This window comes from Lynx rufus, unplaced genomic scaffold (assembly GCF_022079265.1).
Source record: "Lynx rufus isolate CCGP_SWC_20201006 ecotype Redwood Valley unplaced genomic scaffold, mLynRuf1.p SCAF_2, whole genome shotgun sequence".
Lineage (NCBI taxonomy): Eukaryota > Metazoa > Chordata > Mammalia > Carnivora > Felidae > Lynx > Lynx rufus.
Genome location: NW_025814834.1, coordinates 47,079,991 through 47,097,186, shown reverse-complemented (window position 1 = coordinate 47,097,186; position 17,196 = coordinate 47,079,991). Strand labels below are relative to the sequence as shown.

Below are 17,196 nucleotides of genomic sequence, written 5' to 3'. Positions count from 1 at the left end.
GTATGTTTATTTTTGTAAGAAACTGCCAAATTGTATTCCAAAGTGGCTGTACCATTTTGCATTCCTACCAGTAATAAATAAGAGTTGTTCTTGCTCTACCCACATCTTTCCTAGCATTTGGTGGCGTCTGTGTACTGATTTTGGCCATTCTTTTTTTTTTTTACATTTATTTATTTTTGACAGGGACAGAGCACAAGTCGGGGAGGGGTAGAGTGAGAAGGAGGCACAGAATCCAAAGCAGGCTCCAGGCTCTGTCAGCACAGAGCCTGACGTGGGGCTCGAACTCCCAACTGCGAGATCATGACCTGAGGTGAAGTCAGATGCCCAACCGACTGAGCCACCCAGGTGCCCCTGATTTTGGTCATTCTAATAGATGTATAGTAGTAGCTCACTGTTGTAATTTGTAGTTTACTGATGGTATAGAGCATCTTTTAATATGCTTGTGTCATCTGTAGATCTTCTTTGGTGAGGTATCTGTTAAGATCTTTGAACCATTTTTTAATAAGTTTATTATTTTTTTAGTTTTAAAAGTTCTTTGAACGTTTTATATAACAGTCCCTTATCAGATGTGTCTTTTGAAATATTGTCTCCCCGTTCAATGTCTTCTAATCTCTTGATACTAGATTTTGTACAGCATAAATTTTTAACTTTAATGAAATCCAGCCTATCAATTATTTCTTTCATGGATTGTGCCTGAGGCCAGGGAACAAGTCTAAATGTTTCTAGAAAACTTTATTGGAGAGGATGTGGGCCTTAAATTCTGGAAGTCATCTTGAAACCCTGTGAGATTAGAAAAGGTAATAAATGTTGGGCAGCAGAATCAGGAATAAAGATGGACTGAGTTTTATTGACAGTATAAAGCCCTGAGTCCATCTATACTTAAGTAAAATACCTTTGGCCTTTCCATTTTTTTTTAATGTTTGTTTTATTTTGAGAGAGAGAGAGAGAGAGAGAGAGAGAGAGAGAGAGAATGTGCATGAGAGAGTGGGGGAGGGGCAGAGAGAGAGGGAGACACAGAATCTGAAACAGGCTCCAGGCTCTAAGCTGTCAGCACAGAGCCCGATGTGGGACTCGAACTCACAAGCTAAGATATCATGACCTGAGCTGAAGTTGGATGCTTAACAGACTGAGCCACCCAGGCACCCCTAGCCTTTCCAATTTTGTGATCAAATATATCCTTGTTTCATTTCAGACTGCTGGGGCCAGAATTTTTTTAGATGAAGAATTTTAGTCAGAAGTTTTGGATGAGGAAGTCCTACTCATTGTCATAATGCTCTATTTTATTGTATTATATGACTAAATGCTTACACACATCTCTCTCTCTCTCTCTCTCTCTCTCTCTCTCTCTCTCTCTCTGGTAAAATGAATTACCATGTATCACTACTCCCTTAAAAAAGTGGTCTGAATAATTCTAGCCAAGACACCAGCTATAGTTCAGAGATTGGTCCTGAGAGACTAAGATGAAGGTCTGATGTTCTATAGAGCAGAATACAGGAAAAGCAATTCAGGTGTGTTCATGCTAAATTTCTTAAGAAAGAACTGAAAGTCAAAGGTTGGAGACTAAATTCAAATGCAAACTTCAAAAAAATGAGACAAGAGCAGGAGCAGCTCTTGAAAGAACCCTAGATTTCTCCTAAATAGTTACTTTAATGTCATTTTCTTCTGGTATGGAAATGGGCCAGGACATTTTCAATAGTCAAGTATGGAAGTCATATATAATACATAGTTACATGAAATATATTTAAATACACACACACACACACATATATAATTTATAGAATTATATGAGGTGATTGGTAGAAATATGGGATGGAGTATGGATTTTAAAGCACATGTACTAGTGTGTTCGACAAATAAGAAGTCCTAGTACATGAATACACATTTGTAATTGAAAGGAGATTATTAGCAAATTCTAATTAAAGAAGGTGAAAGTCAACTGGAGTTTATGGAACAATTTTTTTCTTTGTCTTAGGACTTCATCTGTGTAATAACTGAAGAACACTAAATTTTTTCTGAAGTATAAGAAACTTCATGATGGGACACCTGGGTGGCTCAGTTGGCTGAGCATCCAATTCTTGATTTCGGCTCAGGCCATGATGTCACAGTCATGGGTTCAAGCCGGGGTTGGGCTCTGCACTGACAGCAAAGAGCCTATTTGAGATTCTTTCTCACCCTCTCTGCCCCTTCTCTGCTCACATGCATCTCATGCTTGCAGGCTCTCTCTCTCTCAAAATAAACATTAAAAAAAAAAAACTTCATGGGGTACCTGGGTGGCTCAGCCGGTTGAGTGTCCAACTTCAGCTCAAGATGATTTCACAGCTGGTAGGTTTGAGCCCTGCACTGGGCTTGCTGCTGGTAGTGCAGAGCTCAGTTCAGATCCTCTGACCCCCTTTCTCTCTGCCTCCCCTCCCCCCCCCCCACCCCATCCATGCTCTCTCTGTCAAATATAAATAAAAAATAATAAAAAAATAAAATAAAACCTTCATGAGGGGTGTCTGGGTGGCTCAGTTGGTTAACGGTCCGACTTCATCTCAGGTCATAATCCCATGTTGGGCCCTGTGCTGACAGCTCAGAGCCTGGAGCCTGCTTCAAAACTGTTTCCCTCTCTCTGCCCCTCTCCCACTTGTGTTCTGTCTCTGTCTCTCCCCAAAAATAAATACACGTTAAAAAAATTTTAAAACAAGAAAGAAAAAAAACCTTCATGAACATAACAGCTATGCTTCATTCAGAATATTTTATTTATTATAATGTAAACACTAAAATCATTTGGGCAGTTTTCAGCATGATTCATTAATTTTGAACAGAGAGAAAACTAAGTAGGTAAATACATATAAATGCTGTATAAAGTAATTCTATATAAAATTCACAGTTAGATGTATTTAATTATGTAACACAAAGTAAGACAATACAACCAGAGAGCTTCTTATTTAAAAACACAGTAAAAATAATATTCTCATGCATTAAAAATTAGAAATCATCTGAGTGTGAGTATTTCTTGGTTAAGTAATGAACCCGTGAATGATTGTTGGAGAAAACCGTCAACTCACTAATGTGCTACTTCTGTGTCCTTGGTGGCAGATAGGTTAACTTAGGAGACCATATTGTTTATTTAAAGGTATTACTCTCCATGTATAATGATACAAAGCATATTTCACAGGGATTTTGATTTCCAAGTCTCAAATTCCACAGCAAAGATCCAGTCTAAGGCAGTTACTTATGTATATATTATGTATATATATTATATTTGAAATCAAGATATAAAATTTTTAAGTGAAAAAAATTGACACTATTTTATAATGATATCATTTTTATGCCTTAGGATGAAAGTAATTTGTAATTGTATCTTAGGACTTCATATTCAGCCACAAAACAGAGTAATTTTATAGCTCACATCAGCTGAACCCTGACTTCACATGGATAGTCTGGAAAAGATAATATTTTTAAGTAGGAAATCAGCATGAATAAGCTGACTAAACAAAGAGTATTTAGTGAACAGTATATACCCTTTTAATTAAATTGAAATAGTCATGAAAGAGGGCAGTAGTGTAATATATATAGAACAAAATAAAATTGTGGGGGATGGGGTGGGGTTAAGTACCAACTAGTGAGTCCTTGATGGATTTTGAGTGGTGGAGAAATATGCTAAGGAATTAATTCTTAGGAATTAAATCAATACTGATGTGAAGAATGCAGTAGCGGCAAAAACCCTGGAGTTGGATGAACTTTATGAAAAAGGAAGCACTAGTGTTTAGAGACTGATCAGATATGTACATGAGAAAAAAGTCAAAACTGGGGTCAAACTTTCAAGTCAGAGGAACAGAGAATTATAATACTATTGCTAGAGAGCACTCATAAAGCTAAACTAAGCAGATGAAGTGATTAGTTGTTTCTAGACGACAAGTTCAAATTTAAATGCAAAGTTTGAGGTGAATATTATAGGAACTGAAATGTCTAGGAGGCTGTTGAGATGCCAGACTGCACATAGATCAGCAGAAAAGGATCTGGATAAAGTGAATTAACTCCACGGAGAGATTATTTAAAACCCTGAGAGTGAATAGTACATAGATTTTTCTAGTGGAATCTTCCTTGCTGATAGACTTTTCAGTAGTAGACCTTCCTTTTCTACATAAATAACATGACTTTTTCTTCCCCCTGAAGCTTACTTCCCCCATGACTTACTTATTGGTTGCATTGCATGCAAAGCTTAATGATAAATGAATAAGTTTCAGTAGGATTCAGTATTCTTGCTATTTGGGGTAAGAGAAAATTTTGTTAAACAATAAAATTAGGAAGTATATAAACACAATTCACTTTTGATTGCCATTAAAAACTTCCCTTTCCACCAAGTTTCTTCTTACCATGATCTGTACTTAACATACCACTATTCAACCATTTTTACTAATATAGTGAGTCATAAGCACACATACATACACAAAATAGTTAAATCAATCAAAATCAGGCAGGCACATGATAGAGTTGACTCTCTTTGTTCAGTTAATGGTATGGCTCAAGATTGATTGAGGTACTTGTTTATAAGAAAGGAGAAAAAGTATGTCTATGGAGGGAAGCACATAATAGAATTGTATTATTACCAGCTTTCGCACAGTTGAATGATCCTTATAGAAGCAAATGCTTGTCACCGTGTTTGATGTGAAATCCAAAAAGTGCTTGATCCTTAATATCTGCATTTATCAATTTGGGCATAGACTATAAAGATCATCATATACATGATCAAAACAAATAAATGACAACATATTCTCAAACAGATAATCACCAAATGGAAAAATGGACTGTCTTGATGTGGCCAGTAAATGATAGCTTGTGGTTAATGAAAAATATAAAGGAATTGAGAGAATAGGTAAATTCACAGTAGTCAGTTAATAAATCATTGTCCTTGAGTAAGCAATTTGACTAGATTAAGAAATGAATTCTGATAAAAATGTATTAATAGCAGTTAACTTGTACATAGAAAATTGATGGAAATATTCATTAAAAGGATTTCAGGAAAAAAAAATTATAGTGAAAAGTTTCATCCAAAATATTTAGAACTAATGTAACAATGTAAGATTTATTTATTTATTTATTTTGTTTATTTATTTATTTAGAGAAAAAGAGAGTATGTGAGTGGGGGAGGGCAGAGAAAATCCCAAGCAGGCTCCATGCTGTCAGCACAGAACCTGACCCACAGAGCCCAAGGTGGGGCTCAATATCCCCAACCATGAAATCATGACCTAGCAAGAATCAGACGCTTAACAGACTGAGCCACTCAGGTGCCCCCAAATTTATATTTTTTTAACAAAAATTTTTTCGTATCCTATTTTCACTGTCTGCTTCTTTCTTTTTCTTTTAGTTTTAATTAATCCTCCTTTTGATGTTCTTTGGATGAAGCCTACAAAAGGAAGAGAAACAAATTTATTATGCATATTAAAGTAATATAATAAAACATTTTATCTAAAATTTTCTCAAATTATCCTTTAATATTTAAAACAAAACTGGCTTAAAAGCCTCTAATTTGTCTGTCTTTGTGTAGAACAACCTAATTCTAAGGAAGTCATTTTGCATATATAAGAATTAGCAAAAATGGATAAGAATGTTATTGATTTTTATTCATCTTCAGTTAGAAATTCATGCTTGTTTTATTAAAGTGAACATGTGGCTGTATATGGTTGGTGGAATTATATGTGATTTTTATTTATATATTGATATTCAGTAAACATGCATCATTTTTATATTCAGAAGAAAATTAGTAACCACATTAAAATGTGCATTATAAGATAGCTTACACATATTTTGGTATAATCATTTTAAATGAAAGCTTAGTATATAAATATTAAAAGAATAAAATGTTTTGTTTAAAATTGATTATTTTTTGTGAAGACACATTAAGAGAAATTGTAGTTGACATCTCCAGAACTATCATCTAGATGTAATAATTAAAAAGGGGGACATATATTAGCTTAATTATAATAATTTTTTATTATAAATAGAACTAATTTCATAATATTTTCTTAGATTAAAATTTGTTCACAATTTCATGAAAATTGTTATCCTAAGTACTACTGAAGGGGAAGAATGTTTTCTATACCTTTTTTACAAGTCCTAAGACATGCATTTTTAGAAGTAAAATTATTTTCATTCCCTCCACATCCACTGTATTTAAATGGGCGGCATTTCCCAATAACTGAATTATAGTAGAATCGGCTCACATTGGCTTGACACAATCCTCTGTCTGCTGGGGTCAGACACCAGGAAGGACCGTAAAATTCTAAGAACATCAAGAAAACACGGTAAATCACATATGATAGTTAATCTGAGACTTTAATATTTATTGTTTATAGATCGGTCTTGTGGCGTGTTTCTATAAAACAGTAATCTGAATGAATAAAGGTAGTACTCTCTGAAATCCATGTATTTCAATTTGAGGAAAATGCTTTACTAATCGCCATGTGTACACTACAGTAAGATCTATCGCAAATAAGTAAAAAAGTAGATATATTTGTTAAAGGGAAGTGCTATGGTGACTCTTTAAAATGAAAAAAACTAGTTGTCCTAATAAGAGAAACTACTATTCAAAAAATTAACTTACAAAAATTTGTTAATTTCAAATTCATTTGAAAAAAACAATCAATGTTTATATATCATTTTTGTTCATGAATGTTCAACTTTGGGGGCGGTGCAAAATCCTTATTTGATGTAGCAAATCTTTATTTGCTGCATGATGCAAGAATTGAAGCTGAGGAAGAGTGTTTTCTTGACTAAAGTTCTAAATGATGTAACGTAATCACAATTTAAAGCACAGGAATTCAGGTATAGCAAATTCTAATTTCAAGCTTCAGAGAAGGAGCCCTGAAGAGATGGTTTGATTTAGTAAGAAAGTTTTCTTGTGAATGGAAAAATCAGTTCTAGATGAGTTAGATGTTTTTGCAAAGGAAGGGATATTGCTGAAGCAGGTAAGATAAAACACTTGGTTGAAGCCAGACAGACACACTGATGTGTCAATGGGACTAACCACTTTAAAAACAGAAGAAAGAAAATGCAACTAGGGTAGTAAAAGGATCACTCATTTTCCTCCTCCTCCTCTTCTTCTTCTTCTTCTTCTTCTTCTTCTTCTTCTTCTTTTAATGTTTATTTTTGAGAGAGAAAGCGTGAGTGGAGGAGGGGCAGAGAGACAGAGATGGGGACATAGGATCCAAAGCAGGTTCTGGGCTGATAGAGAACCTTATGTGGCTCCCACCACTGCTCCCCCCTCGCCCCGCCCCGAACACAGTTGGCAAGATCATGACCTTAGCCCAAGTCAGACACTCAACCACCTGAACCACCTAGGAGCCCCATGGATCACTCATTTTCTTAAGGCAAAGCAGAGACATAGTTTTAGTTCAATGGTAGCTTTTAGCTCTTTTGGGAATTCTTATCAGTGAGGGGAAGCTGATACTCTTAACAGCAGATTTCAAGTGCTTGATCTTAGTGAGCCAATACTGCAGGCAAGGTGGTAGATGGTGAGGAATCAATAAAAGAAAACTGTACTGGCTTTGCCAAATAGATGTGGCACAGAAAATAGAGAGGATATGCTAAATGTGCAAAATTGGCAGAAAATAGACTTTGAGGAATCCAGCCAATGAAGGCAAAGAGGTTGTGCAGAAAGCTGTAAGTGGTTTGATGGCAAGCAAACCCTAAATGAAAAGACTATAAAAGAAATAAAATGAAACAATTTGAAGGAAACATGAGATCTAATCTAAAGTAATGAACAGTAGTATAATCCTAATTAGACATGAAAAAAAGGATCTGGATTTACCTCCTGCCTTCTTGATAATTTAAATAAAGATTAGAGTGTCTTGATATAATGGCTTATTTAATAGAGAAATTCTGGAAAATAAATGGAATGGGATGACCATAGAAAGAATATATAAGACATTTTAGAAAGATGATGATTCTGTCAAAATTCAAGAACTGTAATCACATAAAGAATACTGTCTTTGACTTTTAAGTCTTTTCCTAGGTCTACAAATACTGATTTTAAAAGAACATCTTAGATCTATAAAACTAAAACAAAGTCATGTAGTCTAAATTCTTTTTTATGTATTCCTATTTGGGGGCTATAGTATAGTGCATGATTATTGCCGTCATAGATATAAATTAAGATGTTACTTGGTGAAAATATATGCTTAACTTCCAATGTTGAAGTCTCCTGCCTCCAATATTGGTTTCCGTGAGAGAAATTTTCTGACAGTATAGTAGAGATACACTGTAATTGAGCCCTACTATTGTGCAAACTTGCCCAATGTATATGCTCTGGATTCTCATTAACCCAGAGTCTGGAATATGAGGAGGTTACCAGTTGCTACCACTTCTGTTTCCACAAACTTTCAAGTTATCACCTGTATTCAGATACAAAAGAAATACTCCACAAGCAATCAGCCTGATTTGAGAAATAGAGAAAATGGCTATTTTTTTTTTCTCAACAAGCACCCATAGATGCTTCATAGCTGGTGTGTGAGTATGATGATAAGATTTATACATCAGTTTCACTTTAGCACTTTGTACACAAGATTTATTAGCCCACAGTAAGTTGAAGATAATATACATAGATGTACCTGTGAGTTGTACAATTCTTCTTTACAAATGTTAATTATTATGTCTTAATAGAAAGATTCTACCTAAAGTTCCTTATTCCAAGAGAGATAATTTTTTTTAACTTTTTATTTTTTATTCTCTATACCCAACGTGGGGCTCGAACTTAGAACCTGGAGATTGAGAGTTGTATGCTCTACCAACTGAGCCAGCCAGGCATCCCCAAGACAGAATTTTCTGAAAACATGAAGCAATTCCATCCCTCTTTTTCCTTAACCTGTAGTAAACCTGGCCCCACAAAATTAAGGCTACTTCAAAATAAGAGCAAAATAGACTAGTACATCTCAGGCTACAATCCCTAGACTAAAGGTAACAAAGGAGGAACCTCTGTTATCCTAGGCCAAGAGCCTAAAACACCAGGTGAAAGCTAGAACAATAACAAGCCTCTGCAGGGGGATCTGAAGCCATGGAGGATACAAGTTTGGTGGGGAGAGGTACCCTAGCTTTTGTCTTTCTTTGGGCACCAAGTCTTCCAACAATGTCTGCCATTCACCAAATCTACTACAAAGCCAAGGGAAAGGGTTTCCTGTAATATGGGACAGGGCAAGAAGAAGGCAGGGGTTTTATAGTTGACCAGCACAGATGCCATCAGAGAGTTTCACTACAAGTTAATTTGTCTTAAGCATCAGATTGCCTCTATCTGAAACTCTGACATCGGAACCGGAGTGTGTCTGGCTTGCTGCTCTCTGACCTCCTGGGAATTGGCATATGGACTTGAATTGTCCCTCTTATCAGACACTGGCTCCTGCTTAAAAAGCATCTATCCGTGACTGACCCAGTTACTGTTGTCCATCTATCTCAATTTGTTTGTCCTGACTTTAATCACTACCTACACAGATTATCAAATACAACTCACCTTCGACCCAGATAAATATCGCAGTTCCTAACTCTAAAAATACAAGTATTTTGATAGGTTAAAATTTGAAATTAGTTACTAAGAATGTTGTATTATAGTTAACTTTTAAAAGTTTTTAATACAATAATTATCAGATGGGGAGTCTTTGTAAGGCTATTACCTTCAGAACATGAATTCTGCCTTCTGTGTAAATGAAGTCATTTCTCCTAAATTCATTTTAACTCAAAGAAGTTGAGAGTATCATTGGATTACTTTAGCACAGACAACAATATAATTAAAATATGAAATAGATGGTTTCTCAAGGACATTTTAGCTTCAAGATTTTTTGAGTCCTTGATTCAATCCCCAAAAGTGAGGAAATTGAAATTTCTTGTACCTCATGAGGAGATAAGCTTGACTGTTTTCAATTGGCATATTTATTCTAGATAAACATAAGCACTCACCTACTCAAAATCCAGACTTTGATATCTACAATGAAAGAAAATATAAAGGTTTTGAAGTAGTTGCATAATGTAATTGTTTTGATCTAGGTTATAATTATTCAGATATTTAAGCAAGAATAAAAGGACACTAACCTGACTTCTGTTCATTTTCCAAAGGGAATTTAATAACCAAATGCATTCTGTCTTGATCTTGCCATTAGCAACAAGTTGAATAGCTTCCATTTAGAGGGTCTATGATAGATTTCAGAATTCAGGATCCACTTCTATTCTGCCAGGAACTGCCATGATCTAGTATGGCTGCTAAACTGTAAGGTGGCACTCCAAAAATCAGTTTTATATTTAAAATGGCTTATGTAAATTTTCTCTGAAACTTAGACTGTAAACCTTAAATTTTATAGTCACTTTGGATATTTACTATGGTGTCTTTCTGCTCCCACTTTACATACCTAATATTTAGGCTTTTATTTTACCAACCAATTTAGGATTTATGAACCACCCCATGACTTGCTGGGAAATTTTTTGTCTTCTGAGATTATTTTAGGGAATTGAATAATAAACCTTTTTCCTTTGAATGACATATTCTTTTTTTCCCATGATTTTCTAGTAGAGAAAACTATTTTAACTTTCTAATTACAGTTTATCATTGTAAAACACTGAATTAATACAAAAGTATAACAAATAGAAAACAAAAGTTCTCTATAATTTGACCCTTGTCCCATAACCACCCTCAGTGTTTTGGTGGATATCTTCCTGCAAATTGTTTGCATAGGTAAACATATACTGTATGAGCATATAGTACTGTGTATCTTTTTATACTTGATAATATTTTGTGAATGTTTCCATATTCATATATATCATTTTTAATATGTACAGTATTTCATTTCTTGAATCGACAATAGTATACTTAGTCAATCCATTACTCATGTGTATATAGATGATTTTTTTTTTCAATTCCAGATAATGGCTCATGAGCATCTATACACTGGTTCAGATATTTCTTTTTTTTTTTTTTTTTTTATACATATTTTTTTTTTCAACGTTTATTTATTTTTGGGACAGAGAGAGACAGAGCATGAACGGGGGAGGGGCAGAGAGAGAGGGAGACACAGAATCGGAAACAGGCTCCAGGCTCTGAGCCATCAGCCCAGAGCCCGACGCGGGGCTCGAACCCACGGACCGCGAGATCGTGACCTGGCTGAAGTCGGACGCCTAACCGACTGCGCCACCCAGGCGCCCCTGGTTCAGATATTTCTAGAGACATTTCTAAAATTAGAATTGTGTAAAAGCTATATTCAACTTATAATTGGGTAGATGCTGCTGAATTTTCTGCTGAAAGTTTATATAAATATATACTGACACAACGATGTTTTAAATTGCCTAAACAATTACTTAATGTGGACCTTACTGAAGTGTGTGTATGTATGTATGTATGTATGTATATATGTATATATGTATGTATGTATTTATTTATTTTAATGTTTATTTATTTTGGGTAGAGGGAAAGAGACAGGATGCAAGCAGGGGAAGGGGAGAGAGTGACAGACACAGAATCTGAAGCAGGCTCCAGGCTCTGAGCTGTCAGCACAGAGCCCAATGCGGGGTTCGAACTCATGAGACATGAGATCATGACCTGAGACACAGTCAGATGCCCAACTGACTGAGCCCCTCCAGTGCATTTATTTATATTCACTTTTATTCTCTCCTCATACCCACAAAAGTAGCTGATTACCGTAGAGATGGTTTTCATAGGTAGGAAGCTTAGCTGTTCTCCAGGTTATAGCTCCACAATGCCGAGCTTCCTCTATGCTGTTAGGGATTCTCCAGAAGCTACTTTCAGTCTTGTATTTTATTTACTTCATGGTGTGGTAGGAGTCAAAAATAGCAAAGAAATATTAGAAGGAAGTATGCTAGAATGTTTGGCCACGATTGCCTCTGTGAAATGCAAATATGGTTGATTTTCCTTTTTCTTTTCTATTTTTTCAAGTTGTCTGCCATTATAATGTTCACATTACAAAATAAAATATATAATGTTAGAAATATTATTATATAATAAAAATATTTTTAGATCCCAGAGTCCTGGGGCCATAAGGAAAAGGCTGGATATTGGAATCTGTGGTTAGAAATGGAGAGTAAACCTGCCATCTGTCAATTTGCTACTTATAGAGAGTAAATCTGTACTACAGGAAAAGTCCATTCACTAACAAGGGAGAATTGGTGTTAAATGGGCAGAAACTGACATTCTATATAGAAAAGAAAAGACAGCAGGGAATGGGAAAATGAGTACTGTGGAGTTTTGTTTTGATTTGGATTTTTGTTTTTTGGTTTTGGGGTTTTGGGTTTTTTGTTTGTTTGTTTTGTTTTTGGCCTATGTGTACAGTAATGTAGCTGAAAGTGAAATGTAAAAAGCATTTCAAATTGAAAGGTCATGGAGGAACAGACAGTAAGATACCTTGCCCTGATACGGAAGCCTCCACAGATTAAAAAAGAAGAAGAGAAGTTGTATAGCTATTTATTGGTTGGATTTCTTGGCCTAGGTATGGCCTAACCCAATAGAAAGAGTTTACAAAGTTATCATCATCCAGGGATTTTTCTAAATAAAACCATAAAGAAAGCAAGCCATGGTAAAATTACAAATTACGAAACTGTTCCAAGTATAATTTATCCTGAGATAATTATGTCTTATGTTTAGAAAAGTTTTTCCTCATGAAATCTGCAAAATTGAACACCCTACAAGATTTTAGTGAAAGGTGAAAATTAATGCTTATTTAGTTTCTTGATTGGCATTTAAGGAAGAGTGTAATTTCAACAAGGGGAAGAGATACAGGGGAAATAGGTGAAGGAAAGCACAAAAGTCAGGATATTCCTGGTTTGTTTGGGGTACTTTGAAATCTCCAGGCTATCTGAAGAACAGAGTACATGGAAAGTATAGTGGGATGCAGGGCTGGAAGAGTAGATTTAGACCAAATTAAGAAGGTTTTTGACTACTTATAGACTTGGATATTATGATATAGACATTAATGAACAGCCAAAAGTATCGAAGGATCAAAAAGACAGTTCTGCTCTTTCTTGATACATGAAGCAAGCTCAACCAGGCATATGTAGGCTAAATTCTACAGGAGACTTGCAATAAAGGAGAATATGAGATGACTCTAACTGAAATAGGTACATTGGAGATAGATAAAATTAATTACCACATTGACTGTGGGCAGGAAGAGAGCTAGAGAGAAGATAATTCTAGTATTTGTAGACTGATTGACCTAGAAGATGGAATATTTAAAAATATAGTATGAAATATAGTTATAAGCTTTAGAATTTATGTTTTTTTAGTTTTTAATATTTATTTATTTATATTGAGAAAGAGAACACACAAGCAGGGGAGGGACAGAGAGAGGAGGACAGAGATCCCAAGCAGGCTCTGCACTGTCAGTTCAGAGCCTGACACTGGGCTCCTTCCCACGAACCATGAGATCATGACCTGAGCTGAAACCTAGAGTAGGACACTTAACCAACTGAGCCACCCAGGTACCCCTATAATTTATAATTTTATCATGGCTTTCTTTCATTGTAGCTTTACTTAGAAAAATCCCTGAATAAAGAGAGAATTGTGAACTATGCCCATGCATTAGCCAGCATCTACACAAATAAATCCAAGATATTAGATAGAAGATAGAACCCAGGCTTTAAAAAGACAAAACTTTAATTGTGATACCCTGCAGTGGAAGTACAATATTGTGACCCTGTCCTCCCATAACACTTGTGCAGCTCAGTGTCTTAGCATATAGTGCAGGCAGTGAAGTCATCTTTGTATCTATGCCTTTCCCCCATTTCAAAGGCAAGCCTATGATGGACTAAAACCACCTTTCCTTTTTATTATCAAAAGACTTCCAGTTCCCGTGACAATTCCCATCATATAGGAGGTATTTGTTGAACTGAACCGACATTAAGTATAATGGATCTGAACCTCAGGTCATAAGAGAAAGTTGGAAACACAGATTTGCAAGTCCTCTGATTAGAAATATGATCCAAAGACACTAAATATGTATTGGTGTTTTATAATTATGTTTGAATTTTAGAAGTGCTTTATTTTATTTCAGGTAATAGTATTAAGTATACTGAATGAAGATACTTCAGATCAAGGTTACAGGCTTTAGTTATATTAAAAAATTATTACTAATAAAATATATACAAATAATACCCCTGATTATTTTTTCCTGCTATAAACGTCCACCAACACCAGATAATCATCATCAAAAACTTCAAATACTAATACTTTTGACCCCTTATTGCATGTTAAACCTGGGGCTAAGAATTTTATATATGTCATCATAATGATCACAAAATTTTGTGAGATATACTCTCCACATATAACAAATGAGGAAGCTGAGGCCAAGAGTTGTATAATTTTTTTTCAAGGCCACAAAAAAGAGTTGGCAAATAGAATTAGAATTTAAATCCACATCTTTTTGCCCCAAACCCAGTGCTCTTAACCACTATGATACGTTCTCTGAAAACTAACTAGAAGATAATAATAAGTAAAGATATTTTAATAGTTATTAGAAAAAGAAAGCTGTCACAACTTCCTTTTTATATCCAATTTCCAAATTCTCTCCTGTGAAGCTCAGGTTCAGAATGTCTTCTATATTTCTTACCCCAAGTTACATGCGTAGAGTTGGAGTTTATCAAGTTTGAATAGGGAAAAGATAGGTCATCAAATGAAGACAGTGGAAACAAATCTTGAGAGTAATAGTGCTGAGCCAAGCAGTAATCAAAGACATCAAATAAATCAAATATTTAAAGACAAGAATTATTGAATTTGCATATTCACCCTGGACCGATTCTAGAAATAACAGACCAGAGTTCCAGGCTTTTATGTATTCTGTGATCATATTTGCATTAACCAGTCAGCTATCCACTTAATAGCATTAAGATCTGATGGAAGACTAGACACCATATTCCACTGTGTCTCTGGAAAAGATGGAGTTGGGATTTTCCTAATTAATACATTTTATAATAATGCTTCTCAAACTTATTCTTGCAAAGATTGGTCATTATTCAAAGAGAAGAAGGGCCGTCAGAGAATTACAACATAGAGTAGCACAAGATTTTCTAACCTATTCCTCATTCCTAACCTGCTCTATAGCAATATATACCAAATTCATATGATAATGGGGATTTTTCCCCTTTTAACAAAGAACATGTGCCACCAAAAATCAGACACACAGATCAATGGAACAAAAATGCCCAGAAATAAACCCAAACTCATATGGTCAATTAATCTATGACAAAGGAGGGAAGAATACATAGTGGACAGAAAACAAGTCTTTCCAATAAGTGGTTTTGGGACAACTGGTCAGCTACATGCAAAAGAATAAAGCTGGACCACTTTCTTTACCATGTTCAAAAATAAAATGGATTAAAGACATGAATGTTAAGACCTGAAACTATAAATAAACTCCTGAAAGAAAACATAGGCAATAAACTCTTGAACATTGGTCTTACCAATATTTTAGGAGTTTGTCTCCTCAGGCAAAGGCAACAAAAGCAAAAATAAACAGGTTGGACTACATCAAGATAAAAAGCTATTTTGCACAGCAAAGGAAACGATCAACAAAACTAAAAGGCAACCTTCTAAGACTGAGAAGCTATTTGCAAATGATGTATCTGAAAAGTGTTCATACACAAAATATACAAAGAACTTGTACAATTCAACACTAAAACAACAATTTAAAAGTAAGCAGATGACCTGAATAGACATTTTTCTTTTTTTTTGTATCTATAATGTTTTATTTAATTTTTTAAGTTTTTTTTATATATATATGAAATTTATTGACAAATTGGTTTCCATACAACACCCAGTGCTCATCCCAAAAGGTGCCCTCCTCAATACCCATCACATTTTTCTAAAGAAGACATACAAATGGCGACGAAATACAGTAAAACCTTGGATTGTGGATAACTTGTTCTGTGAGTGTTCCACAAGATGAACAAACATTTCTAATAAATTTTAACTTGATAAATGAGTGGTGTCTTGCAATATGAGTAGTATGTGATGCTGAACATCACATGATCACAACTGAGCCAATGGTGGTTCTCTCTCTCTCTCCCTCTCTTCCTCTTGCTGCAGGATTGTGGGTGATTGTCTCCCATGCTCGGATGCTGGGTCTCAGGCCACAGTGTTTGGCAGAAGTCAGGGATTTTTCAGAATGTTGGAAGGTGCCCACAACTGGCACTAGTGTATTTTTTGTCACTTCAAAGCACCTGTGGACAGTCCTTCACTTTTCCATACAAAGGTAAACTTAGGAATGGTTTGCCTCATTCTAGGTCAGGCTGCCTACAGATATAGACCCTTTTCCTCTGATGCTTTTATTGCCAGTTACATTAAAAGCAGTACATGACAAGAGTTTATTAATACTGGCCTGTAGTCAACATTTGTGAGAGCATATACAAAGGCCCCCATGCAGAAAGATTCCATTGAGCCAAGAGATAGCAGGGATCCCATTAGTGATCATGAAAGTCATCCTACACAATAACCCTCCTCTCTCTTGTCTCCCTAATACCAGCCACGAAGGCTTTCAAAGGGAGGTGCAGGTTAATTTGTTTATGTTTCTTTATATTTTATATTTTCTTTATTATTTTGTATTATATTACAGCATTGTAATCATTTCTATGTGAATATCTTTGGGTTGTGCAATGAATCCATTATTTCTTACGGGGAAATTCACTTTGATATACAAGTGCCCTGATTACAAGCATGTTTTTGGAACGAATTATGCTTGCAAACCAAGGTTCTACTATCTGCATTAGGTAATCCAAGACAAAACCAAATGGTAAGTTTAGTGAAATTACCTTTTCTCCTAAGTTTCATTATGAACAATTTCAAACACAGAATGTTTCCAGAACAAATTATGCTCAAACCAAGGTTTTACTGTGCATGAAAAGAAGCTCAACATTACTAATCATCAAGGAAGTGCAAATCAAAACAACGAGTTGTCACCTTAGACCTGTCAGAATAGCTAGTATCAAAAAGACAAGAAATAACAAGCGTTGGCAAGAATGTGGAGGAAAAGGAACCCTCGTGTGCTATTGATGGAAGTATATTTCGATGCAGCTATGGAAAACTATATGGTGGCTTCTTAAAAAATTAGAAATACCTTATGATCCAATAATTTCACTACTGAGTATCCAAAGAAGGCAAACACTAATTTAAAAAGATATGTTCACCCCTATGTTCACTGCAGTGTTATTTACAATAGCCAAGATAGGGAAGCA

At 35.2% G+C, this 17,196-nt stretch overlaps 1 protein-coding gene across 2 annotated transcripts in view; it reads right to left on the bottom strand.

Annotated features, from left to right (window-relative positions):
* Window positions 1–5,282: 5,282 nt before the first annotated feature.
* The window catches only part of TFPI (tissue factor pathway inhibitor), a 69,059-nt gene continuing 57,145 nt past the window's right edge, over window positions 5,283–17,196 (bottom strand). Inside the window, exons 7-8 of one of the 2 annotated variants that reach the window (XM_047085002.1) lie at window positions 6,086–6,265; window positions 5,283–5,389 (exon numbers count right to left, since the gene is read on the bottom strand). In XM_047085002.1, the coding sequence (XP_046940958.1) occupies window positions 5,283–5,389; window positions 6,086–6,265 (287 nt within the window). The remainder of the gene's footprint in view (window positions 5,390–6,085; window positions 6,266–17,196) is intronic. The other variant, XM_047085003.1, reaches the window with a different exon arrangement.